The 23786-nt window shown below is 42.3% G+C and overlaps 1 protein-coding gene across 2 annotated transcripts in view; it reads left to right on the top strand.

Moving 5' to 3' along the window:
* Positions 1 to 23786, top strand: part of LOC128684224 (DNA helicase MCM9-like) — a 259723-nt gene that overhangs the window by 156267 nt on the left and 79670 nt on the right. For both annotated transcript variants that reach the window (XM_070094149.1, XM_070094144.1), the window contains exon 10: positions 19983 to 20128. In XM_070094149.1, coding sequence (XP_069950250.1) covers positions 19983 to 20128 — 146 coding nt within the window. The remainder of the gene's footprint in view (positions 1 to 19982; positions 20129 to 23786) is intronic.

Here is a 23786-nt window from a genome sequence, read left to right as displayed (position 1 = left end):
TGACACCTTTTCACAAATCCTGTTTTTTTTTTTTTTAGAAATTGTTGCAGTTGTATGAATGTACAGTACTAGGTTTAATTAGTGATATAAATATGGCAATAATCCATCTTCTTTGGACATACTGTATATAAGGAAGGAGCAGCAACTCTTCACTGACAAGTATCTGGGTCCACTTGGAGAGGATAGGTATAGGTTGCATAATAAAGACATTTAAATATTAGTTGTAATAATATATCAGTTCCTTAGAATTCACATGAAGACAAATAAAAACATGAACCAGACAAGTTTTTATGTAGAGGTCAAAAAAATAAACCCTCTTACAACTCGACTTTAAGCTCTTGGATTTTCTTGCAACATTGTTCCAAAGCTCAACCAAAAAGTTTGATATTATTTTGAACCTTGATATTAATTGATGTAAAGTATTAAAAAATCTGCTAATGTACAAAATATTGATACTACATGGCATAGCTTTCCATAGTATCAAATTAGCTTATTACATGGGATAAAATTTTTCTGTTCTGGGTCAAATTGGGTCTGTTGAGTTCAGAGCATTAGTGGGCATAACTCCTCCCATTCCCCACTACCACTCATGTCACCTACACTTGTTTTCTGGGAGTATCTTGTCACACTGTTTATTATATGACTGATATTTTTCATCACACCATTCCATTTCTGGATACAATATACACCTGGAAAATCCTAGAGGGACTAGTACCGAACTTGCACACGAAAATCACTCACTACAAAAGCAAAATACTTGGCAGACGATGCAACATCCCCCCAAGGAAAAGCTGGGGTGTCACTAGCACGTTAAGAGACCATACAATAAGTGTCAGGGGCCCGAGACTGTTCAACTGCCTCCCAGCATACATAAGGGGGATTACCAACAGACCCCTGGCAGTCTTCTGGCTGGCACTGGACAGGCACCTAAAGTCGGTTCCTGACCAGCCGGGCTGTGGCTCGTACGTTGGTTTGCATGCAGCCAGCAGTAACAGCCTGGTTGATCAGGCTCTGATCCACCAGGAGGCCTGGTCACAGACCGGGCCGCGGGGGCGTTGACCCCCGGAACTCTCCAGGTAACTCCAGTATGAACCATCATACTCAACAGGAATACTAGGAATTCTGGACTGACTGAAAAGAATGTCGAGGTAACCTCTAACCTGGGAAAAGGAGTTTGGCATTTTGTTGGCTAGGGTAGGTCTTATAGTCAAGGAAAGATTATTAATCCCTTGAGGATCCATTCCGTAGATCTACGGCTTTACGTTGAGGGTCCAAACCGTAGATCTACGTCAAGAGCTCAGCTCACTCTGTTAAGCTGTGAGTGGTAAATTTTGGCCTTGATATGAGAGAATACATCTGTGTGCATCACATAAAACAAATCCTGCAGCACATAGTGCATAATGAGAGAAAAAACTGAGACCATAATTTTCGATTAAAACAGCGACTTTGCAGTGTTCTTTCTGTTTTTATATTTGTATTTGCGGTTTCTTGGTCTCATTTGATAGAATGGAAGACATATTACAGAAATAGAGATGATTTTGATTGGTTTTAATACTGGAAATGGCTTGAAAGTGAGCTCAAAGTAGCAGAAATGTTAAATTTTTGCCAATGTTCAAGAGTAAACAAATGACCTCACACGTCTAATACACGCCTGCTGGTGGGTCTAATATACGTTCACAAATGTGTTGATATTAGAATGTGGGGCAGAAGTTTGTGGTTATAGGAGGGTGGGGGCAGGAGGAAAGAGGAGTGATTGGTGGAATGATGAAGTAAAGGGTGTGATAAAAGAGAAAAAGGTAGCTTACGAGAGGTTTTTACAAAGCAGAAGTGTTATAAGAAGAGCAGAGTATATGGAGAGTAAAAAAAAGGTGAAGAGAGTGGTGAGAGAGTGCAAAAGGAGAGCAGATGAAAGAGTGGGAGAGGCACTGTCAAGAAATTTTAATGAAAATAAGAAAAAATTTTGGAGTGAGTTAAACAAGTTAAGAAAGCCTAGGGAAAGTATGGATTTGTCAGTTAAAAACAGAGTAGGGGAGTTAGTAGATGGGGAGAGGGAGGTATTAGGTAGATGGTGAGAATATTTTGAGGAACTTTTAAATGTTGAGGAAGAAAGGGAGGTGGTAATTTCATGCACTGGCCAGGGAGGTATATCATCTTTTAGGAGTGAAGAAGAGCAGAATGTAAGTGTGGTGGAGGTACATGAGGCATTACGTAGAATGAAAGGGGGTAAAGCAGCTGGAACTGATGGGATCATGACAGAAATGTTAAAAGCAGGGGGGGATATAGTGTTGGAGTGGTTGGTACTTTTGTTTAATAAATGTATGAAAGAGGGGAAGGTACCTAGGGATTGGCGGAGAGCATGTATAGTCCCTTTATGTAAAGGGAAGGGGGACAAAAGAGATTGTAAAAATTATAGAGGAATAAGTTTACTGAGTATACCAGGAAAAGTATACGGTAGGGTTAGCATATATGTGAACAGTATTTAGATAAATGTTGGGAAGTTTTTATTGCATTTATGGATTTAGAAAAGGCATATGATAGAGTGGATAGAGGAGCAATGTGGCAGATGTTGCAAGTATATGGAATAGGTGGTAAGTTACTAAATGCTGTAAAGAGCTTTTATGAGGATAGTGAGGCTCAGGTTAGGGTATGTAGAAGAGAGGGAGAATACTTCCCGGTAAAAGTAGGTCTCAGACAGGGATGTGTAATGTCACCATGGTTGTTTAATATATTTATAGATGGGGTTGTAAAAGAAGTAAATGCTAGGGTGTTCGGGAGAGGGGTGGGATTAAATTATGGGGAATCAAATTCAAAATGGGAATTGACACAGTTACTTTTTGCTGATGATACTGTGCTTATGGGAGATTCTAAAGAAAAATTGCAAAGGTTAGTGGATGAGTTTGAGAATGTGTGTAAAGGTAGAAAGTTGAAAGTGAACATAGAAAAGAGTAAGGTGATGAGGCTATCAAATGATTTAGATAAAGAAAAATTGGATATCAAATTGAGGAGGAGGAGTATGGAAGAAGTGAATGTTTTCAGATACTTGGGAGTTGACGTGTCGGCGGATGGATTTATGAAGGATGAGGTTAATCATAGAATTGATGAGGGAAAAAAGGTGAGTGGTGCATTGAGGTATATGTGGAGTCAAAAAACGTTATCTATGGAGGCAAAGAAGGGAATGTATGAAAGTATAGTAGTACCAACACTCTTATATGGATGTGAAGCTTGGGTGGTAAATGCAGCAGCGAGAAGACGGTTGGAGGCAGTGGAGATGTCCTGTCTAAGGGCAATGTGTGGTGTAAATATTATGCAGAAAATTCGGAGTGTGGAAATTAGGAGAAGGTGTGGAGTTAATAAAAGCATTAGTCAGAGGGCAGAAGAGGGGTTGTTGAGGTGGTTTGGTTATTTAGAGAGAATGGATCAAAGTAGAATGACATGGAAAGCATATAAATCTATAGGGGAAGGAAGGAGGGGTAGGGGTCGTCCTCGAAAGGGTTGGAAAGAGGGGGTAAAGGAGGTTTTGTGGGCGAGGGGCTTGGACTTCCAGCAAGCGTGCATGAGCGTGTTAGATAGGAGTGAATGGAGACGAATGATACTTGGGACCTGACGATCTGTTGGAGTGTGAGCAGGGTAATATTTAGTGAAGGGATTCAGGGAAACCGGTTATTTTCATATAGTCGGACTTGAGTCCTGGAAATGGGAAGTACAATGCCTGCACTTTAAAGGAGGGGTTTGGGATATTGGCAGTTTGGAGGGATATGTTGTGTATCTTTATACGTATATGCTTCTAAACTGTTGTATTCTGAGCACCTCTGCAAAAGCAGTGATAATGTGTAAGTGTGGTGAAAGTGTTGAATGATGATGAAAGTATTTTCATTTTGGGGATTTTCTTTCTTTTTTTGGGTCACCCTGCCTCGGTGGGAGACGGCCGACTTGTTGAAAAAAAAAAAAAAAAATTATTGATACAATTATTACAATATTGCATAACAGTAAATCCTCTATTTTTTGGTTTGAATAAAAATTCATTGTATGAATAAAAAATCAAAATGGAATTCATTAGTAAAGCCTGTAAACATAACTGATGAACATAGGAAATGTTACTTTAGTGCCAGGAATGCCTGCATTGTTTATTCTGAACCCAATTTTGGAATTGGAGTATTTTGAACTTTGCATTAAATTGGCCAAATTATTAATTTCCGATCACTTTATTTTGTAGTTGAAACAGTTGACTTGGCGAATTCTTGTGCTCAATTGATAGAATAGAAGTAATACTAGTGAAATAGCTAAGAATTTGGTAAACTGGAATAATGTAATTGGCCTAAAATGGGGGTCAAAGTCGGCAAAATCGCCGATGCATAAATATCACTGACACATCAAAATTCATGAGAGCATAATTTTGTCAATTTTACATCAAATTTCATAGTTTTTGTTTTATTACCTTCAGAAAAAGATTTTCTACCATTTCATAAGAAAAAATAAAATTATTTTTTGAAAATTCTTGGACACTGGTGCACACTTTGAAATTTGGCCTCTGGACCCTGAAAGGGTTTAGTTTGTTTAATGTTTCAGTAATTTTAAGGAAAAGCTCATTAGCTCTAGTCAGTACAATTTCGTTAGTCTTAGTAAATTTTTGTGAACCCAGTATTTGAGAGATTTTTTCCAGGTCTTTTTTTTATTATTTTTTAACACACATACCTTCTCTCACTGAGGCAGGGTGACCCAAAAAAGAAACACTTTCACCATCACTCACATTACCACTGTCTTTCTAGAAGCACATAGATATAACAGTTCAGATATCCCTCCAAATACTAAGATTATTATATATAAATTAGCTTTTAAGATTATATAGAAGGTTGGTTATGTTAGTGTGAGGTGATCTGTTAGGTTTTCGGCTGTATATTGTGCAGATATGTAGTATTTTCATCTTCATCTCTAGTACAGGAGGGCCCCAAATATACAGCTCTCTCATTTCGGTGTTTTGCATTTTCATTGGCTTTCAACTGACCCATTCTTCATTATATTCAGTGCTTTTACCGCTTTTCTGCCATTTTCATACAACAGATGCGTAAGGGAAGGGTGACGGGTTCCATAATTTAAGGCAAGTATTTTATGTACTGTGTATTTATTTTACTTTGTCTGCTTTTTATTCCTAGCTGTATTCAACACTTAATATATGATAGTGTAAATACATTATCAGGCATTTTAGATGTATTTGATAGTGAAAAAAAGGCTCTTTTTCCACCTTCCGGCACTTTTCACTTATCGTATGGGGCCGTGAACCTTAGAGTCATACAAATGGGGTCCTCCTGTACATGTTGAGTCCATGCATGCACACCTATATGACACCCATCTCTGTACAAACATTGTATCTTGTTGAAATAAATTACGTATTATCATATTTTTTATTAACACATCATCAGTTTTCTACCAAAGCAGGGTAACCCCCCCAAAAAAAGAAACACCATCATCATTCACTCCATCACTGTCTTACTAGATTCACTCCTACACTAAAGTTTAAAAAACTTCAGCAACAACACCACTCCTTCAGAGTGCAGGCACTGTATTTCCCTCCTTCAGAGTGCAGGCACTGTATTTCCCACCTCCAGAACTCAAGTCCTGCTTGCCAGTTTCCCTGAATCCCTTCATAAATGTTACTTTGCTCATGCTCCAACAGCACGTCAAGACATAAAAACCACTTGTCTACACTTGCTCCTATCTAACACACTCACACATGCTTGCTGGAAGTCCAAGCCCCTTGCACACAAAACAACCTTTACCCTCTCCCTCCACCCTTTCCTAGGCCGATCCCTACCCCACCTTCCTTCCACTACAGATTTATATGGTTTCCAAGTAATTCTATTTCGTTCCCTTCTCTTTAAATGTCCAAACCACCTCAACAAGCCCTCTTCAGCCCACTGGATAATACTTTAGTAACCCTGCACTTCCTTCTAATTTTCAAACTATGGATTCTTTGCATTATATTTGCTCCACTCATTGCCTTCAAACATGACATCTCCACTGCCTCCAGCCTTCTCCTTATTGCAACATTCACAATCTATGCTTCACACCTATATAAGAGTATTGGTATAACCATACTCTCATACATTCTCCTCTTTGCTTTCATGGATAACATTCTTTGTCTCCATAGACTCCTCAGTGCACCACTAATTTATTTCCCCAAATCATTTCTATGTATGACTCACCTCGTCTTTCATAGACTCATCTGCTTATAAGTCCACTCCTAAATATCTGAATACATTCACTGCCTCATACTCCCTCCTTCCAATCTGATATCCAATCTTTCATTGCCTAATTTCTTTTGTCATCCTCATCACCTTGCTTTTTCCTATGGTCAATTTTAATTTCCTTCTTTACATACCTTTCCAAACTAGTCCACCAACCTCTGCAACTTCTTTTCAGGATCTGACAAAAGCACAGTGTCATCAGCAAAAAAAACAACTGTAACAACTCCCACTTTGTGTTAGATTCTTTATCTTTTAATCCCACACCTGCCAACACCCAAGCATTCACTTCTCTTACAATTCCATCTATAAATATATTGAACAACCATGCTACACTCCTTGCATGTATGCTACACTCCCTGCATGTATGCTACACTCCCAACATGTATGCTACACTCCCAGCATGTCTGCTACACTCCCTGCCTATCTGCTACACTCCCTGCATGTCTGCTACACTCCCTTCATGTCTGCTACACTCCCTGCATATCTGCTACACTCCCTGCATGTATGCTACACTCCCAGCATGTATGCTACACTCCCACCATGTCTGCTACACTCTCTGCATGTCTGCTACACTCCCTGAATGTATGCTACACTCCCAGCATATCTGCTACACTCCATGCCTATCTGCTACACTCCCTGCATGTATGCTACACTCCTAGGATGTCTGCTACACTCCCTGCATGTATGCTACACTCCCAGCATGTCTGCTATACTTCCAGCATGTCTGCTGCACTCCCAGCATACCTGCTACACTCCCAGCATGTCTGTTACACTCCCTGCATGTCTGCTACACTCCCATCATGTCTGCTACACTCCCTGCATGCCTGTTACACTCCTTTTATGTCTGCTACACTCCCTGCTTATCTGCTACACTCCCTGCATGTATGCTACACTCCCAGCATGTCTGCTACACTCTCTGCATGTCTGCTACACTCCCTGAATGTATGCTACACTCCCAGCATATCTGCTACACTCCATGCCTATCTGCTACACTCCCTGCATGTATGCTACACTCCTAGGACGTCTGCTTCTCTCCCTGCATGTATGCTACACTCCCAGCACGTCTGCTACACTCCCAGCATGTCTGCTACACTTCCAGCATGTCTGCTGCACTCCCAGCATACCTGCTACACTCCCAGCATGTCTGTTACACTCCCTGCATGTCTGCTACACTCCCTGCATGTCTGCTACACTCCCTGCATGTATGCTACACTCCTAGCATGTCTGCTACACTCCCTGCATGTCTGCTACACTCCATACATGTCTGCTACACTCCCATCATGTCTGCTACACTCCTTGCATGCCTGCTACACTCCCTTCATGTCTGCTACACTCCCTGCATATCTGCTACACTCCCTGCATGTATGCTACACTCCCAGCATGTATGCTACACTCCCTGCCTATCTGCTACACTCCCTGCATGTCTGCTACACTCCCATCATGTCTGCTACACACCCTGCATGCCTGCTACACTCCTTTTATGTCTGCTACACTCCCTGCTTATCTGCTACACTCCCTGCATGTATGCTACACTCCCAGCATGTATGCTACACTCCCAGCATGTCTGCTACACTCCCTGCATGTATGCTACACTCCCAGCATGTCTGCTACACTCTCTGCATGTCTGCTACACTCCCTGAATGTATGCTACACTCCCAGCATATCTGCTACACTCTATGCCTATCTGCTACACTCCCTGCATGTATGCTACACTCCTAGGATGTCTGCTTCTCTCCCTGCATGTATGCTACACTCCCAGCACGTCTGCTACACTCCCAGCATGTCTGCTACACTTCCAGCATGTCTGCTGCACTCCCAGCATACCTGCTACACTCCCAGCATGTCTGTTACACTCCCTGCATGTCTGCTACACTCCCTGCATGTCTGCTACGCTCCCTGCATGTATGCTACACTCCCAGCACGTCTGCTACACTCCCAGCATGTCTGCTACACTTCCAGCATGTCTGCTGCACTCCCAGCATACCTGCTACACTCCCAGCATGTCTGTTACACTCCCTGCATGTCTGCTACACTCCCTGCATGTCTGCTACACTCCCTGCGTGTATGCTACACTCCTAGCATGTCTGCTACACTCCCTGCATGTCTGCTACACTCCATACATGTCTGCTACACTCCCTGCATGTCTGCTACACTCCCTGCATGTCTGCTACACTCCCAGCATGTTTGCTACACTCCCAGCATGTCTGCTACACTCCCTGCATGTCTGCTACACTCCCTGCATGTATGCTACACCCTGCATGTATGCTACAGTCCCAGCATGTCTGCTACACTTCCAGCATGTCTGCTGCACTCCCTGCATGTCTGCTACACTCCCAGCATGTCTGCTGCACTCCCTGCATGTCTGCTACACCCCCAGCATGTCTGCTACACTCCATGCATGTCTGCTACACTCCATACATGTCTGCTACACTCCCTTCATGTCTGCTACACTCCCTGCATGTAGGGAGGCCAAGCCCATGATGACACTCTTCAGGTCACTTGTTCTATCAAGGCTGGAATATTGCTGCTCACTAACAGCACCTTTCAAGGCAGGTGAAATTGCCGACCTAGAAAATGTACAGAGAACTTTCACGGCGCGCATAACGGAGATAAAACACCTCAGTTATTGGGAGCGCTTGAGGTTCCTAAACCTGTATTCCCTGGAACGCAGGAGGGAGAGATACATGATTATATACACCTGGAAAATCCTAGAGGGACTAGTACCGAACTTGCACACGAAAATCACTCACTACGAAAGCAAAAGACTTGGCAGACGATGCACCATCCCCCCAATGAAAAGCAGGGGTGTCACTAGCACGTTAAGAGACCATACAATAAGTGTCAGGGGCCCAAGACTGTTCAACTGCCTCCCAGCACACATAAGGGGGATTACCAACAGACCCGGTGGCCTGGTGGCTAAAGCTCCCGCTTCACACACGGAGGGCCCGGGTTCGATTCCCGGCGGGTGGAAACATTCGACACGTTTCCTTACACCTGTTGTCCTGTTCACCTAGCAGCAAATAGGTACCTGGGTGTTAGTCGACTGGTGTGGGTCGCATCCTGGGGGACAAGATTAAGGACCCCAATGGAAATAAGTTAGACAGTCCTCGATGACGCACTGACTTTCTTGGGTTATCCTGGGTGGCTAACCCTCCGGGGTTAAAAATCCGAACGAAATCTTATCTTATCTCTTACCCCTGGCAGTCTTCAAGCTGGCACTGGACAAGCACCTGAAGTCAGTTCCGGATCAGCCGGGCTGTGGCTCGTACGTTGGTTTGCGTGTAGCCAGCAGCAACAGCCTGGTTGATCAGGCTCTGATCCACCAGGAGGCCTGGTCACAGACCGGGCCGCGGGGGCGTTGACCCCCGGAACTCTCTCCAGGTAACTCCAGGTACGCTACACTCCCAGCACGTCTGCTACACTAGTATGTCTGCTACACTACTAGTATGTCTGCTACACTCCCTTCATGTCTGCTTCACTCCCAGCATGTTAGCTACACTCCCAGCATGTCTGCTACACTCCCTGCAAATCTGCTACACTCCCTGCATGTATGCTACACTCCCAACATGTATGCTACACTCCCAGCATGTCTGCTACACTCCCTGCCTATCTGCTACACTCCCTGCATGTCTACTACACTCCCTTCATGTCTGCTACACTCCCTGCATATCTGCTACACTCCCTGCATGTATGCTACACTCCCAGCATGTATGCTACACTCCCAGCATGTATGCTACACTCCCAACATGTATGCTACACTCCCAGCATGTCTGCTACACTCCCTGCCTATCTGCTACACTCCCTGCATGTCCGCTACACTCCCTTCATGTCTGCTACACTCCCTGCATATCTGCTACACTCCCTGCATGTATGCTACACTCCCAGCATGTATGCTACACTCCTAGCATGTCTGCTACACTCCTTGCATGTATGCTACACTCCCTGCATGTATGCTACACTCCCAACATGTATGCTACACTCCCAGCATGTCTGCTACACTCCCTGCCTATCTGCTACACTCCCTGCATGTCTGCTACACTCCCTTCATGTCTGCTACACTCCCTGCATATCTGCTACACTCCCTGCATGTATGCTACACTCCCAGCATGTATGCTACACTCCCACCATGTCTGCTACACTCTCTGCATGTCTGCTACACTCCCTGAATGTATGCTACACTCCCAGCATATCTGCTACACTCCATGCCTATCTGCTACACTCCCTGCATGTATGCTACACTCCTAGGATGTCTGCTACACTCCCTGCATGTATGCTACACTCCCAGCATGTCTGCTATACTTCCAGCATGTCTGCTGCACTCCCAGCATACCTGCTACACTCCCAGCATGCCTGTTACACTCCCTGCATGTCTGCTACACTCCCATCATGTCTGCTACACTCCCTGCATGCCTGCTACACTCCTTTTATGTCTGCTACACTCCCTGCATGTATGCTACACTCCCAGCATGTATACTACACTCCCAGCATGTCTGCTACACTCCCTGCATGTATGCTACACTCCCAGCATGTCTGCTACACTCTCTGCATGTCTGCTACACTCTCTGCATGTCTGCTACACTCCCTGAATGTATGCTACACTCCCAGCATATCTGCTACACTCCATGCCTATCTGCTACACTCCCTGCATGTATGCTACACTCCTAGGATGTCTGCTTCTCTCCCTGCATGTATGCTACACTCCCAGCACGTCTGCTACACTCCCAGCATGTCTGCTACACTTCCAGCATGTCTGCTGCACTCCCAGCATACCTGCTACACTCCCAGCATGTCTGTTACACTCCCTGCATGTCTGCTACACTCCCTGCATGTCTGCTACACTCCTAGCATGTCTGCTACACTCCCTGCATGTCTGCTACACTCCATACATGTCTGCTACACTCCCATCATGTCTGCTACACTCCCTGCATGCCTGCTACACTCCCTTCATGTCTGCTACACTCCCTGCATATCTGCTACACTCCCTGCATGTATGCTACACTCCCAGCATGTATGCTACACTCCCAGCATGTCTGCTACACTCCCTGCCTGTCTGCTACACTCCCTGCATGTCTGCTACACTCCCATCATGTCTGCTACACTCCCTGCATGCCTGCTACACTCCTTTTATATCTGCTACACTCCCTGCTTATCTGCTACACTCCCTGCATGTATGCTACACTCCCAGCATGTATGCTACACTCCCAGCATGTCTGCTACACTCTCTGCATGTCTGCTACACTCCCTGAATGTATGCTACACTCCCAGCATATCTGCTACACTCCCTGCATGTCTGCTACACTCCCTGCATGTATGCTGCACTCCCAGCATGTCTGCTACACTTCCAGCATGTCTGCTGCACTCCCTGCATGTCTGCTACACTCCCTGCATGTGTGCTACACTCCCTGTATGTCTGCTACACTCCCTGCATGTATGCTACACTCCCAGCATGTCTGCTACACTCCCTGTATGTCTGCTACACTCCGTACATGTCTGCTACACTCCCTTCATGTCTGCTACACTCCCTGCATGTATGCTACACTCCCAGCAAGTCTGCTACACTCCCAGCGTGTCTGCTGCACTTCCAGCATGTCTACTACACTCCCTGCATGTCTGCTACACTCCCAGCATGTCTGCTACACTTCCAGCATGTCTGCTACACTCCCAGCATGTCTGCTACACTCCCAGCATGTCTGCTACACTCTCTGCATATCTGCTACACTCCCAGCATGTCTGCTGCACTTCCAGCATGTCTACTACACTCCCTGCATGTCTGCTACACTCCCAGCATGTCTGCTACACTTCCAGCATGTCTGCTACACTCCCAGCATGTCTGCTACACTCCCAGCATGTCTGCTACACTCTCTGCATATCTGCTACACTCCCAGCATATCTGCTGCACTTCCAGCATGTCTGCTACACTCTCTGCATATCTGCTACACTCCCAGCATGTCTGCTGCACTTCCAGCATGTCTGCTACACTCTCTGCATATCTGCTACACTCCCAGCATGTCTGCTGCACTTCCAGCATGTCTGCTACACTCTCTGCATATCTGCTACACTCCCAGCATGTCTGCTGCACTTCCAGCATGTCTGCTACACTCTCTGCATATCTGCTACACTCCCAGCATGTCTGCTGCACTTCCAGCATGTCTGCTACACTCTCTGCATATCTGCTACACTCCCAGCATGTCTGCTGCACTTCCAGCATGTCTGCTACACTCTCTGCATATCTGCTACACTCCCAGCATGTCTGCTGCACTTCCAGCATGTCTGCTACACTCTCTGCATATCTGCTACACTCCCAGCATGTCTGCTGCACTTCCAGCATGTCTGCTACACTCTCTGCATATCTGCTACACTCCCAGCATGTCTGCTGCACTTCCAGCATGTCTGCTACACTCTCTGCCTATCTGCTACACTCCCAGCATGTCTGCTGCACTTCCAGCATGTCTGCTACACTCTCTGCGTATCTGCTACACTTCATCAAACTAACTACATAATTAAACTAACATCTCCTAGGTAAGTGCAAATATTTCTTATTTATAAAATAAAATGTAAATATTTTTTAATTATAAATTAAAATGTAAATATTTCTTATTTATAAATTAAAATGTAAATATTTCTCATTTGTAATTTAAAATGTAAATGTTTCTTATTTATAATTAAAATGTAAATATTTCTTGTTTATAAATTACGTTCATATATTGTTTGTGGATACTGGTGGTGGCAGAAGCCTGTACGGCTTCTGTCAGTGGCCATTATAAACCCAACAACAACACTTCCTTCTCTTATCCTCACATACATTATGACATATTTTATTCATTCTAGAGTATATACACCTACCATCTGACTTACGACCGAGTTCGGTTCCGAGAAACCGGTCGTAAGTCAAAATGGTCGTAAGTCGAACTTTACTACTGAATATCAACAAAACATTTTTGTAATGACTTTATATTATTGTTTTATTTTGGTATTTCATGTTTTACTTTACTTTTTATGTTGTTAGTACTGTATTTTATACTCTCTAAGGTTTAGGATAAACACTGTGTAAAACACAAATAGTTGTTTATTTCCCAGAAATTTTGCATAAAAAACACGGTCGTAAGTCGAGTGGTCGTAAGTCGAGTGGTCGTAAGTCGAGTGGTCGTAAGTCGAGCAGGTCGTAAGTTGGATGGTAGGTGTATCATGTTTCTATGTTATTAATATTGTTTATTATGTCATATTAGGTGAATTGTGATAGATAAATAAGCCATAGAGTTCATAATAGTGTCATATTGAAGTACTGTTCTGTCAAGCCTCCTAACAGCAGGAACGGATTACTAATTGGATTTCCATTATTTCTTATGGGGAAAATTAATTCGGCTAACGATAAAATCGGTTAAGGACAAGCTATCTGGAACGGATTAAAATCGTTACCCAAGGGTCCACTGTATACAGTACACATAAACGTGGTTACACCGCTCAACATTATAATGCAACACTTTTATAACACAGTCCAACTCTGACTCCCAAATTTTTTGGTGTCTCTCGGCTGTTTTTCAGAAGAATGTACGTATATGTGAATATTGTTGATGGAGAAGAGGCTGGTGAATGTTAGGTGTGTGAGTGTGTATGTATGTATGTGTGTGTGTGTGTATTGGTGGAGAAGAGGCTGGTGAATGTTAGGTGTGGGGGTGTGTATGTATGTATGTGTGTGTGTTGGTGGAGAAGAGGCTGGTGAATGTTTATTTATTTATTTTATTTATTATTAATTTGGACATGATACATAGATGTACAAAGAAATACAGTGGTTAAGTTTAACATGCCAAAACCCCTTGTATGCAGAGCATTATGGACAGGCTTAAAATTAACTTAAAATTAACTAAGCAATGATATATTCAGTGGTAAAAATTATAGTAAACAAATAACAATTAAGCACAAATGAGTATTTCAAAGACAAGTCATATGGTCATTTACTGTGTTGCTGTGCATTCAGTAGGGTCACAAGTTAAACATTTATGAGATACAATTATTCAGTATTTATTAAGTTGTGGGTGATTAAGTGATTTTAAGAAGAGACTTGAATTTATAAACAGTGTTTCTTTTATATTCACAGGTAATGAATTCCAGATTTTTGGGCCTTTTATGTGCATTGAGTTTTTACATAGTGTGGGATAGACACGAGGAACATCAAAGAGTGCCTTGTGTTATGGTCATGTGTTCTGTTGAGGTTGGTAAGGAGACGTTTGAGGGGAGGGTTTATATCAGAGTTAAGTGTTCTATGTATGTAGTAGGTACAATAATAAGTATGGATGTTTTGTACAGTGAGTAGGTTTAGAGTTTTGAATATTGGTGGAGTGTATGTGTGTGTGTATTGGTGGAGAAGAGGCTGGTGAATGTTAGGTGTGGGGGTGTGTAAGTATGTATGTGTGTGTTGGTGTAGAGGAGGCTGGTTGATGTGTGCTTCAGGAGATGTGCCTGGTGTTATACTCACCCCAAGATCTGTTTCCTTGAGTGAGGTTTGTAGTCTCTTGCCTCCTAGACTGTACTCCGTGTGCAGTCTTCTTTGCCCTTCCCCAGTCTTCATGACTTTGCACTTGGTGGGGTTGAACTCCAGGAGCCAATTGCTGGACCAGGTCTGCAGCCTGTCCAGATCCCTTTGTAGTTCTGCCTGGTCTTCGATCGAATGAATTCTTCTTATCAACTTCACGTCATCTGTAAACAGGGACACTTTGGCATTTATTCCTTCCGTCATGTCGTTCACAAATACCAGAAACAGCACTGGTCCTAGGACTGACCACTGTGGGACCCCGCTCGTCACAGGCACCCACTCTGACACCTCGTCTTCCTGACAAGTATTCCCTGATCCATTGTAGTGCCTTCCCTGTTATCCCTGCTTGGTCCTCCAGTTTTTGCACTAATCTCTTGTGTGGAACTATGTCAAATGCCTTCTTGCAGTCCAAGAAAATGCAAGCCACCCACCCCTCTCTCTCTCTTGTCTTACTGCTGTCACCATGTCATAGAACTCCAGTAGGTTTGTGACACAGGATTTCCCATCCCTGAAACCATGTTGGCTGCTGTTAATGAGATCATTCCTTTCTAGGTGTTCCACCACTCTTCTCCTGACAGTCTTCTCCATGACTTTGCATACTGTACATGTCAGTGACACTGGTCTGTAGTTTAGTGCTTCATGTCTGTCTCCTTTTTTAAAGATTGGGACTACATTTGCTGTCTTCTATGCCTCAGGCAATCTCCCTGTTTCGATAGATGTATTGAATATTGTTGTTAGGGGTACACATAGCGCCTCTGCTCCTTCTCTCAGGACCTATGGAGAGAAGTTATCCGGCCCCATTGCCTTTGAAGTATCTAGCTCACTCAGAAGACTCTTCGCTTCTTCCTCGGTTGTATGTACTGTGTCCAGCACTTGGTGGTGCACCCCACCTCTCCGTCTTTCTGGAGCCCCTTCTGTCTCCTCTGTGAATACTTTTTTGAATCTCTTGTTGTGTATGTGTATATGTATGTATGCATGTGTGTATTGGTGGAGAAGAGGCTGGTGAATGTTAGGTGTGGGAGTGTGTATGTATGTATGTGTGTGTGTGTGTGTATTGGTGGAGAAGAGGCTGGTGAATGTTAGGTGTGGGGGTGTGTATGTATGTATTTGTGTGTGTTGGTGGAGAAGAGGCTGGTGAATGTTAGGTGTGGACAGGAACATGTAACACAGACATACAGTTACAATAATATCTTCATAGTTGACTAAAATTGGATAAATAAGCATACCATAAGGCAGTGAATTTGGTCAAAATCAGTTTTGGGTAAATAAAATCTAAAATTCAATAAATTTCCAATAAAGTTAACACAGCAAGAATCAGGAATAAAAATATACATCTCTTGACTTACTTTCACCAAAAACTATGTTCCAAATGGTCATATACCAAAAAAAAAAAAAAAAAATTTGGTGAAACAAATTAGGAAAATAACGTTATAATCCTATTCATCCTTCCTCTTCTGTTCCCTCTCTCTCCCTTTACCACTCTCCCTCACCTTATAAACCTTCTATACTTCCTTCTTCTTTTTCTCTCTCCCTCCCTCTACCACTCTCCTCCACCTTATAAACCTTCTGTACTTCCTCTTTTTCCCTCTCCCTCCTTTTACCGCTCTCCTTCACCTTCAATCCCACTCCATCCACTGTCCACCTGTCTCTTGTCTTGGAGTCAAAACACATATTATGAACTTGTTGACTTGTGACTGCATCCCCTCCCGCCCTCTTCTTGCTACCTCTTTCTTTCTCCCCTTACTTCCCTTTCTTTTCCCCACCCTCCCTCAGTACCTGTACTTCCTTTTCTTCTACTTTGTTCCCTCCTTCCTCCTCTTTCCTTTGGAGCTGTACAGCCCTTGTGGCTTAGCGCTTCTTTTTTTATTATAATAATAATAATCTTTCCTTTGGAAATATAAACACATATGCAGTATAATGTGATCCGTTATTGACAACGTTTTGCCCACACAGTGGGCTTTTTTAAGTCACAAACAGTTCTACCTGGGTGGAAGGTACGCAAGTATTTATAGTCAGGTTCAGAATGTTGAGGTCAGGTGGAGAATGCTGCATCTGATGATCTACCGAGTGGGGTTATAGAGTCTAAAATCTTGGGTAGCTTGGAGAGGAGATTGGATAAGTTTTTGAGCAGATCTTCTGCAGTGTTCCTCCATTCCTATGTTCTTATGTGGGATAGTGATGAAGAAGTTTCTTGCCAAGAGACCAACCTACTACCTACATTTATTATTGTTATTACTAATAAAGTGATCAAAAATTGATAATTTGGCCAATTTCCATAATAAAGAATGTAGACATTCCTGGCACTAAATAAACATTCCCTCTGTTCCTTAATCATGTGTCCAGGTCCCTCTTATATTAGGCTTGCTTTCCAGTTTGAATTTTTATTCACACATGAAATAGAAGATTTACTGTTATGCAGACTAATAGTTGTATAAATAATGTCAGTGCATTACTAAATGTGTGTTAAACTGGCCAGTTGGACACATTTTGGACAAGTGACATCATTTGTGTACTCTGGAATATCATGAAAATCAAACATTTCTGCTAATTTGAGCTCAGTTTCAAGCTACTTTCAGTCCTGAAACTAATCAAAATCATCTCTGTTTTTGTAGTATATGTTCAGTTCTATCAAATAAGACCAAGAAACTGAGAATATGACCACAAAAGCCATATAGAAATGCACTGCAAAGTCGCTGTTTTAAACCAAAAACACGGTTGCAGTTTTTTCCCATTATGCATTGCATCTGACACAATTTTTTATGTGGTGCACACCTACCACATAGACCCATTATTTCAAACCTACACCCAAATTTACCATGCACAGCTTATCTGAGTGAGCTGAGCTCATGGTGTTGTACTACGGGACTGACACTGGCTTCAAAGTTGAAATAATAAATTAGACACATATGCAACTCTTGGGTATCTTTATTGAGGAAACGTTTCGCCACACAGTGGCTTCATCAGTCCATACATAGGAGAAACTTGAAGAACAGGAGGAGAATGAGGTAATCAGTCCCTCAACCTTGAGTCGATATGTTCAGTCCATCAATCTTGAGTAGAATACCTATTCTACTCAAGATTGATGGACTGAACACATCGACTCAAGGTTGAGGGACTGATTACCTCATTCTCCTCCTGTTCTTCAAGTTTCTCCTATGTATGGACTGATAAAGCCACTATGTGGCGAAACGTTTCCTCAATAAAGATACCCAAGAGTTGCATATGTGTCTAATTTATCAACATGTCGGTTCTCTGAACCATTCATCTACAAAGTTGAAATACAACAGGACTGACCCTGAGAGGGTTAATGCTATTGTGAGGTGAGTCATTGTTCACACCACTATGATGGTTCATCAACATACAGCACTATGTTTAATAGTTAGCCTTTAAAAAACAAAGTTGTATTTGGTCTTGTTCTCCAAGTAAGGAATATTTGACAAATAAAATGACAGCACAATAACTATATACAGTGGCACCTCGGGATATGAAATTAATTCATTCCAGAAGGCTGTTCAGGAGCTGATACTGAATGAATTTGTTCCCCTAAGGAATAATGTAAATTAGATTAATCTGTTTCAAACCCCCAAAATTACACTTACAAAAGCACTTAAAAAATACACTTGAATAATTGTTCGAGTTGGGAGCTGTTCGTATCCCAAGATACCACTGTTTACCTGGAGTTTACCTGGAGAGAGTTCTGGGGGTCAATGCCCCCGTGGCCCGGTCTGTGACCAGGCCTCCTGGTGGATCAGAGCCTGATCAACCAGGCTGTTACTGCTGGCTGCATACAATCCAACGTACGAGCCACACCCCGGCTGGTCAGGTACCGACTTTAGGTGCTTGTCCAGTGCCAGCTTGAAGACTGCCAGGGGTCTATTGGTTATCCCCCTTATGTATGCTGGGAGGCAGTTGAACAGTCTCGGGCCCCTGACACTTATTGTATTGTTTCTTAACGTGCTAGTGACACTCCTGCTTTTCATTGGGGGGATGTTGCATCATCTGCCAAGCTGTGGAGATAAATGCCCTCCCAGATGAATAGTTGTTGCAAACTTTTATCAAAAGAAGAAGATAAGGTAGACGTATGGTAATAACTGAGGGATCTAACAGTTAGGTCCTTGGAATAATTATAAATCCTGGTAACAAGGTAAACATTGTAATAACCTAGTTGGACAGTGATGCTGGGGCCCAGCTTGTTAGATTATTATAACAAGATTGTTGGCAGTGTTGTTGGTCCTCATTAGTAACTAAAGTGTTTTACATTAAACCACAGCTGAACATTTGGTTGTTGTCCTCCATTGTTGCCAGTTGCGGGAATCAGTGGTAGCATGCTTTAGCACTGGATACACTGGACTCGCATATGGTTATCTCATGGACAAGTAACCAGCATGCCACTGCAAGAATTGTTAGGTCACACTAATGAATGGAGATGAATGGTTTTTAGGACCTGACGAGCTGTTGGAATGTGAATAGGATAATATTCTGTGAAAGGATTCAGGGAAACTGGTTAGCCAAACTTGAGTCCAGGAGGTAGGAAGTACAATGCCTGCACTTTGAAGGAGAGGTTAAGGATATTGGCTGTTTGGAGTGACATCTTAACTGTTGTATTTGAGTGCCTCTGCAAAGACAGTGATTATGTGTGAATGATGGTGAAAGTGTTTCTTTTTGGGGCCTACCCTGCCTCGGTGGGATGGCCGATGTGTTAAAAGAAAAAAAAAATTCTCCATTCTCCATAGAGCATTCCAATTTTTTTTTCAGCTGCCTACTTCAGCCCTCTGACATGCTTCATTTGTCTTCCCTCCTCTCTTACAGTCCTGTGGTTGATGCAGACTCTGTACTAAAAGAAAAATAGATATATAAATGGCCAGGTTGAAATATGCTAGTCCAGATACTAGGAAAGGTTAGTATAGGCTAGTAACATGGTTACACATAAACATGTCCTTTTTACATCTTAATTTTTGAATTCTTAATTGACTCTTGAACTGCTACAGAAACTGTGACCTCTTGTTCCCCCTCCCCCCACCACTCTTTTTGTTGATGTCTTTCCCTTAACATTTCTACCATATCATCTCTAACATTACTTTCACTTGTGCTGTTTAGGAACCTCATGTAGGAACATATTCAGTACCCTCCTGAATTCAGTTTGGGCTGTATGTGTTTATTGTATGCATTTTTGTACTAAACACAGTACTCTGTTTTCTTCCTCATTACAGGAACAGGTAAGAGTCAGTTCCTAAAATACGTGTGTAACCTGGTGCCACGGTGTGTCCTAACAACGGGTATTGGAACCACCAATGCTGGTCTTACAGTTTCTGCTGTGAGAGATGAGGGAGAGTGGGCTCTGGAAGCTGGTGCTTTGGTACGTTATAGTTCATATTGTGTTTGGCAGCAGTTGTTAACCCTTAGATTGCTTCAGAGCTAAAATGTAAAACCCTACTGTATAATCCACTGAATTTTGAATAGAAAGAAATTTTTTTCTGAAATTGAAGAGATTATTTTTCTGGTGGTAATAAAACAGAATTGAAATACAAGCAATACTTATGCAATGACACAGATGCAGATGCACAATTGGCATTTTTAGGCTCAGTATGGCAATATCAAGTTCTTGATGTGTAATAATATAAATAGTGACTTTTAATATTTTTCTTTAACCCGTTAACTGTCCAAATGCAGATCTACGTTCTTACCGCTAGTGCTCCGAATATTTTGAAAAAAAATAAAAAATTTTTTATAGAAATAAAGTGCATTTTTCTGTGTGACATAGGATTTAAAAAAAAATATTTTATGGTCGGTACTTACCGAGATATGAGCCCACGAAGTTGGCACTTGATGATCACCTGACGGCAGCATGGAGCACTGCCGCTTGCAGAAATTCTACATATTTACCAATTTTTCCATTTTTTTTTTAATTTTCTTGGTTTTTATGATATGATAATTATGTTTTATAGTAAATCTTTTGATTTCAATGCCACTTGTTGTTTATACACAAATATTATATACGGAATTATTATCATACTGTCACAAACACACATGTATGCACTGATATGTGATTTTGCACACCTGGCTGAATCACATTCTATTATCTACAACTATATACAAATATTTACATGTCCCACTGATGTTTCTTGAACTCCACTATTGTATGATACTCCATAAAGCATGGATTCATACAGAGTGCCACCCCACATTGGTGACATGAATCATGTGTCCTTCTGCTGTTGGGGTCATTTTGTGGTGGTAGCACACACAACACACTTTTTCTGTGAATACTTCTTCTTTGGGGTAGGTGGTATTGGTATCAGGTAGTGACAGTTAGGGATGATTCGGTCTGGCACTTCCCCAACTGGCTGTGGTTGTGGTTGTGGTCGGGGGACATGTCACTGTTGAGGGGCAGGTACAAGTGTGGTACCATACTTTTTGCTATCTGTTTTACGACATTCAGGGAGAATTTTGCGAAACATTGTCATTTTCCAGTTTTTATTTTGTACATATTGAATGCAATGAGCACTACAGTGTCTACAAGGTGGAAAAATAGTTTTATATACCACTTGTGACTCCTACACACACAGTCAATGAACCCTAGCATCATGTCACACTTGTTGACTAGTCGCATATTGTTCGTATAGTCGACGACAGCAGGTGGCTTTACAGTGCGTTCATTGGTGTCCTGGTTCACTTTGTCTGTTTGTACCATCTCGTTTCTGTGAATGGTTGACAGCAATGTCATGTCCTGTTTGTCATGTCACGTCAGTGCCATGATGTCATTGGCATGAAACACTTGCACTGCACCTTCAACACTGCCTCCACTGAACCTTGGCATATGTTTTCTATTCCTTCTCACTGTTCCACATATATCAGTATTGTTCACACATAGGAAATCAGCGAGCATAGGGCTTGTGTACCAGTTGTCTTTGAACAGTGTATGACCCTTGCCAAGGTATGGTTCCATCATCTTGCGAACAACATCACCAGAAATGCCCAACATCCGTCTGTCATCATCAAGTGTGTTTCTCCCGGTGTAGACAACGACGTCCAACACAAGACCGCTCTCACAGTCACACATAACAAAAAGTTTTATACCAAAGCGATTACGTTTGCTTGGTATATATTGGTTTAATGACAGGTGTCCCTTGAACAGAATCGAGGACTCGTTGACAACAATGTTCTTGAAAGGATAAAAGTATGCACTGAATTTCTGCTTCATATACATAAACACTTCCTGGATTTTGGCCTCTTCCTGTCTGAGAAGTGCAACATTCATAGCAACAGAGTGAATCTGTTGCAGGGAAGGAGGTCACAGAATACAGGAGTACTGATGAAGTAGTCTGTAGACCAGTACTGTGCTATATTTTGCTTATATGTATGTGGCATAAGCATGACAGTAGCGAGGAATGTATACATTTTAGCCACAGTTGTATCGTTCCACCTATGCAGACGTGACGATTCTGCAACCACTGTGATGTCCATGATATAGCGATATTAATTGTTCATCTGGGTCACTATCAAGCTCATTAGAGGCTCATCAAAGTATAACTTGAAAAACTCTAACTCTGTAGACTCATTCATTATGGGACCTTCTGGAAGGATGCCACTGCCACTTGCATCAAAATCAAAAAGTTGTGGCACAAATATACTTTGTGTCCAGTCCCACTCACGGTCACATGGTACAAGGTGGACCTGTGGCATGGGGCGAAGGGAAGCAGGAGGAGGGACAGAAGTGGAGGCAGCACATGGCTGAGGGGGTGCCGGGCGGTCCTTTGTCTGTCCACCCACTGCGCCATGTGCTCCAGGCACTGTGCCCACCACCACCACCACCTCTTCCTCCATCCTGCATATTCTCCATCATTATCACTATCACTATCAGTAGCCGGGGTTTAGGATCGTGACCTGCCACGACCCTTGGGGATTGCATATGGCATACTAACTGAACGCAGGCTATGATGCCTAAAAGTACGCTTCACTGGTGAATAATGAATATCACTATCACTAGACATTTGTCTATGAAATCAAATTAACCCGTGAAAGGCACCCCCAATTGGGGAAAAAAAAAACATAAAAATTTTAATTTTAATACACAAAAATTGACCTTCCCTTTTATTGAAGATCTGGGGATGATTGGGAAAAGGGATGGCAGGAGGGAAGTGTAAGGTTTTTGTCCCACGGGGTTTGGTGTACTAGTAGGCTTATTTTTGGTTTCTTACAAATGCCCAAAATTTTTAAAACCCCCTCAAATCTAGTGAGAGAAAGCTGGAAAGGCCTGAAATGGAAATGGTCTATTTGGTAAAAGTGTCCAAGGTAAAAAAAACCCTCAGCACACAGTGCATTGAAAAAAAAATTTTGGTGTTTTGGATTAAAACAAATTTTACTGTTTTTTAAGTATGGTATTTTTTTTTGTTTTAGATTTTCCGGGTTTTCTTTTTGGGGGAATGGAAGAAAAATTACAAAAATTGAGATTTTTTTAACTGGTTTACAATAAAAAGTCCCTTGAGTTGAGCTAAAATGTAGAAATGTTGTTTTTTGCAAAGAAAAAAAGGAAAAAAAACTAATCTTGCTTTTAAATTCCCCACATCTACTGGTGATCTAATAATTTTTCCCAAAGGTTTTTAAATTTATTTATACCTTTTCTCACTAATGCAGTACTCTCAACAGTAAATCTTCTATTTTTTGGGGGGTTTGTTGAAAATGGAAAAATTGCTAAATTCTGGCCACTGTATTGGATGGGTTGGGGAAAATTAAATAAATGGGTGGGTTTTTTGTACTCATTCGATAAAAAAATGGAGTTCTAAAAAATAGTTTTGATTTTTGTCGACGGGACACGGGAATTTGGGCCCGGAAAATGGGGCTGGGGGGGAAAAATTAAACCGGAAAAATTGTAAAGGCCCCATTAATTTCAAAGAGAAAATTTCCCCGTAAGTTTTCCATAAAATTCATATTTTGGGTTTTCCTATGATGGGGAAAAAGATTCTCTATTTTTTCAAAGGAAAAAAATTTTTTTTTTTTTTTTGAAATTTCAGCCC

This window comes from Cherax quadricarinatus, chromosome 4 (genome assembly GCF_038502225.1).
Source record: "Cherax quadricarinatus isolate ZL_2023a chromosome 4, ASM3850222v1, whole genome shotgun sequence".
Classification (NCBI taxonomy): Eukaryota; Metazoa; Arthropoda; class Malacostraca; order Decapoda; family Parastacidae; genus Cherax; species Cherax quadricarinatus.
The sequence above is the reverse complement of the archived record's forward strand: the minus strand, read 5'-3'. Positions and strand labels throughout refer to the sequence as shown.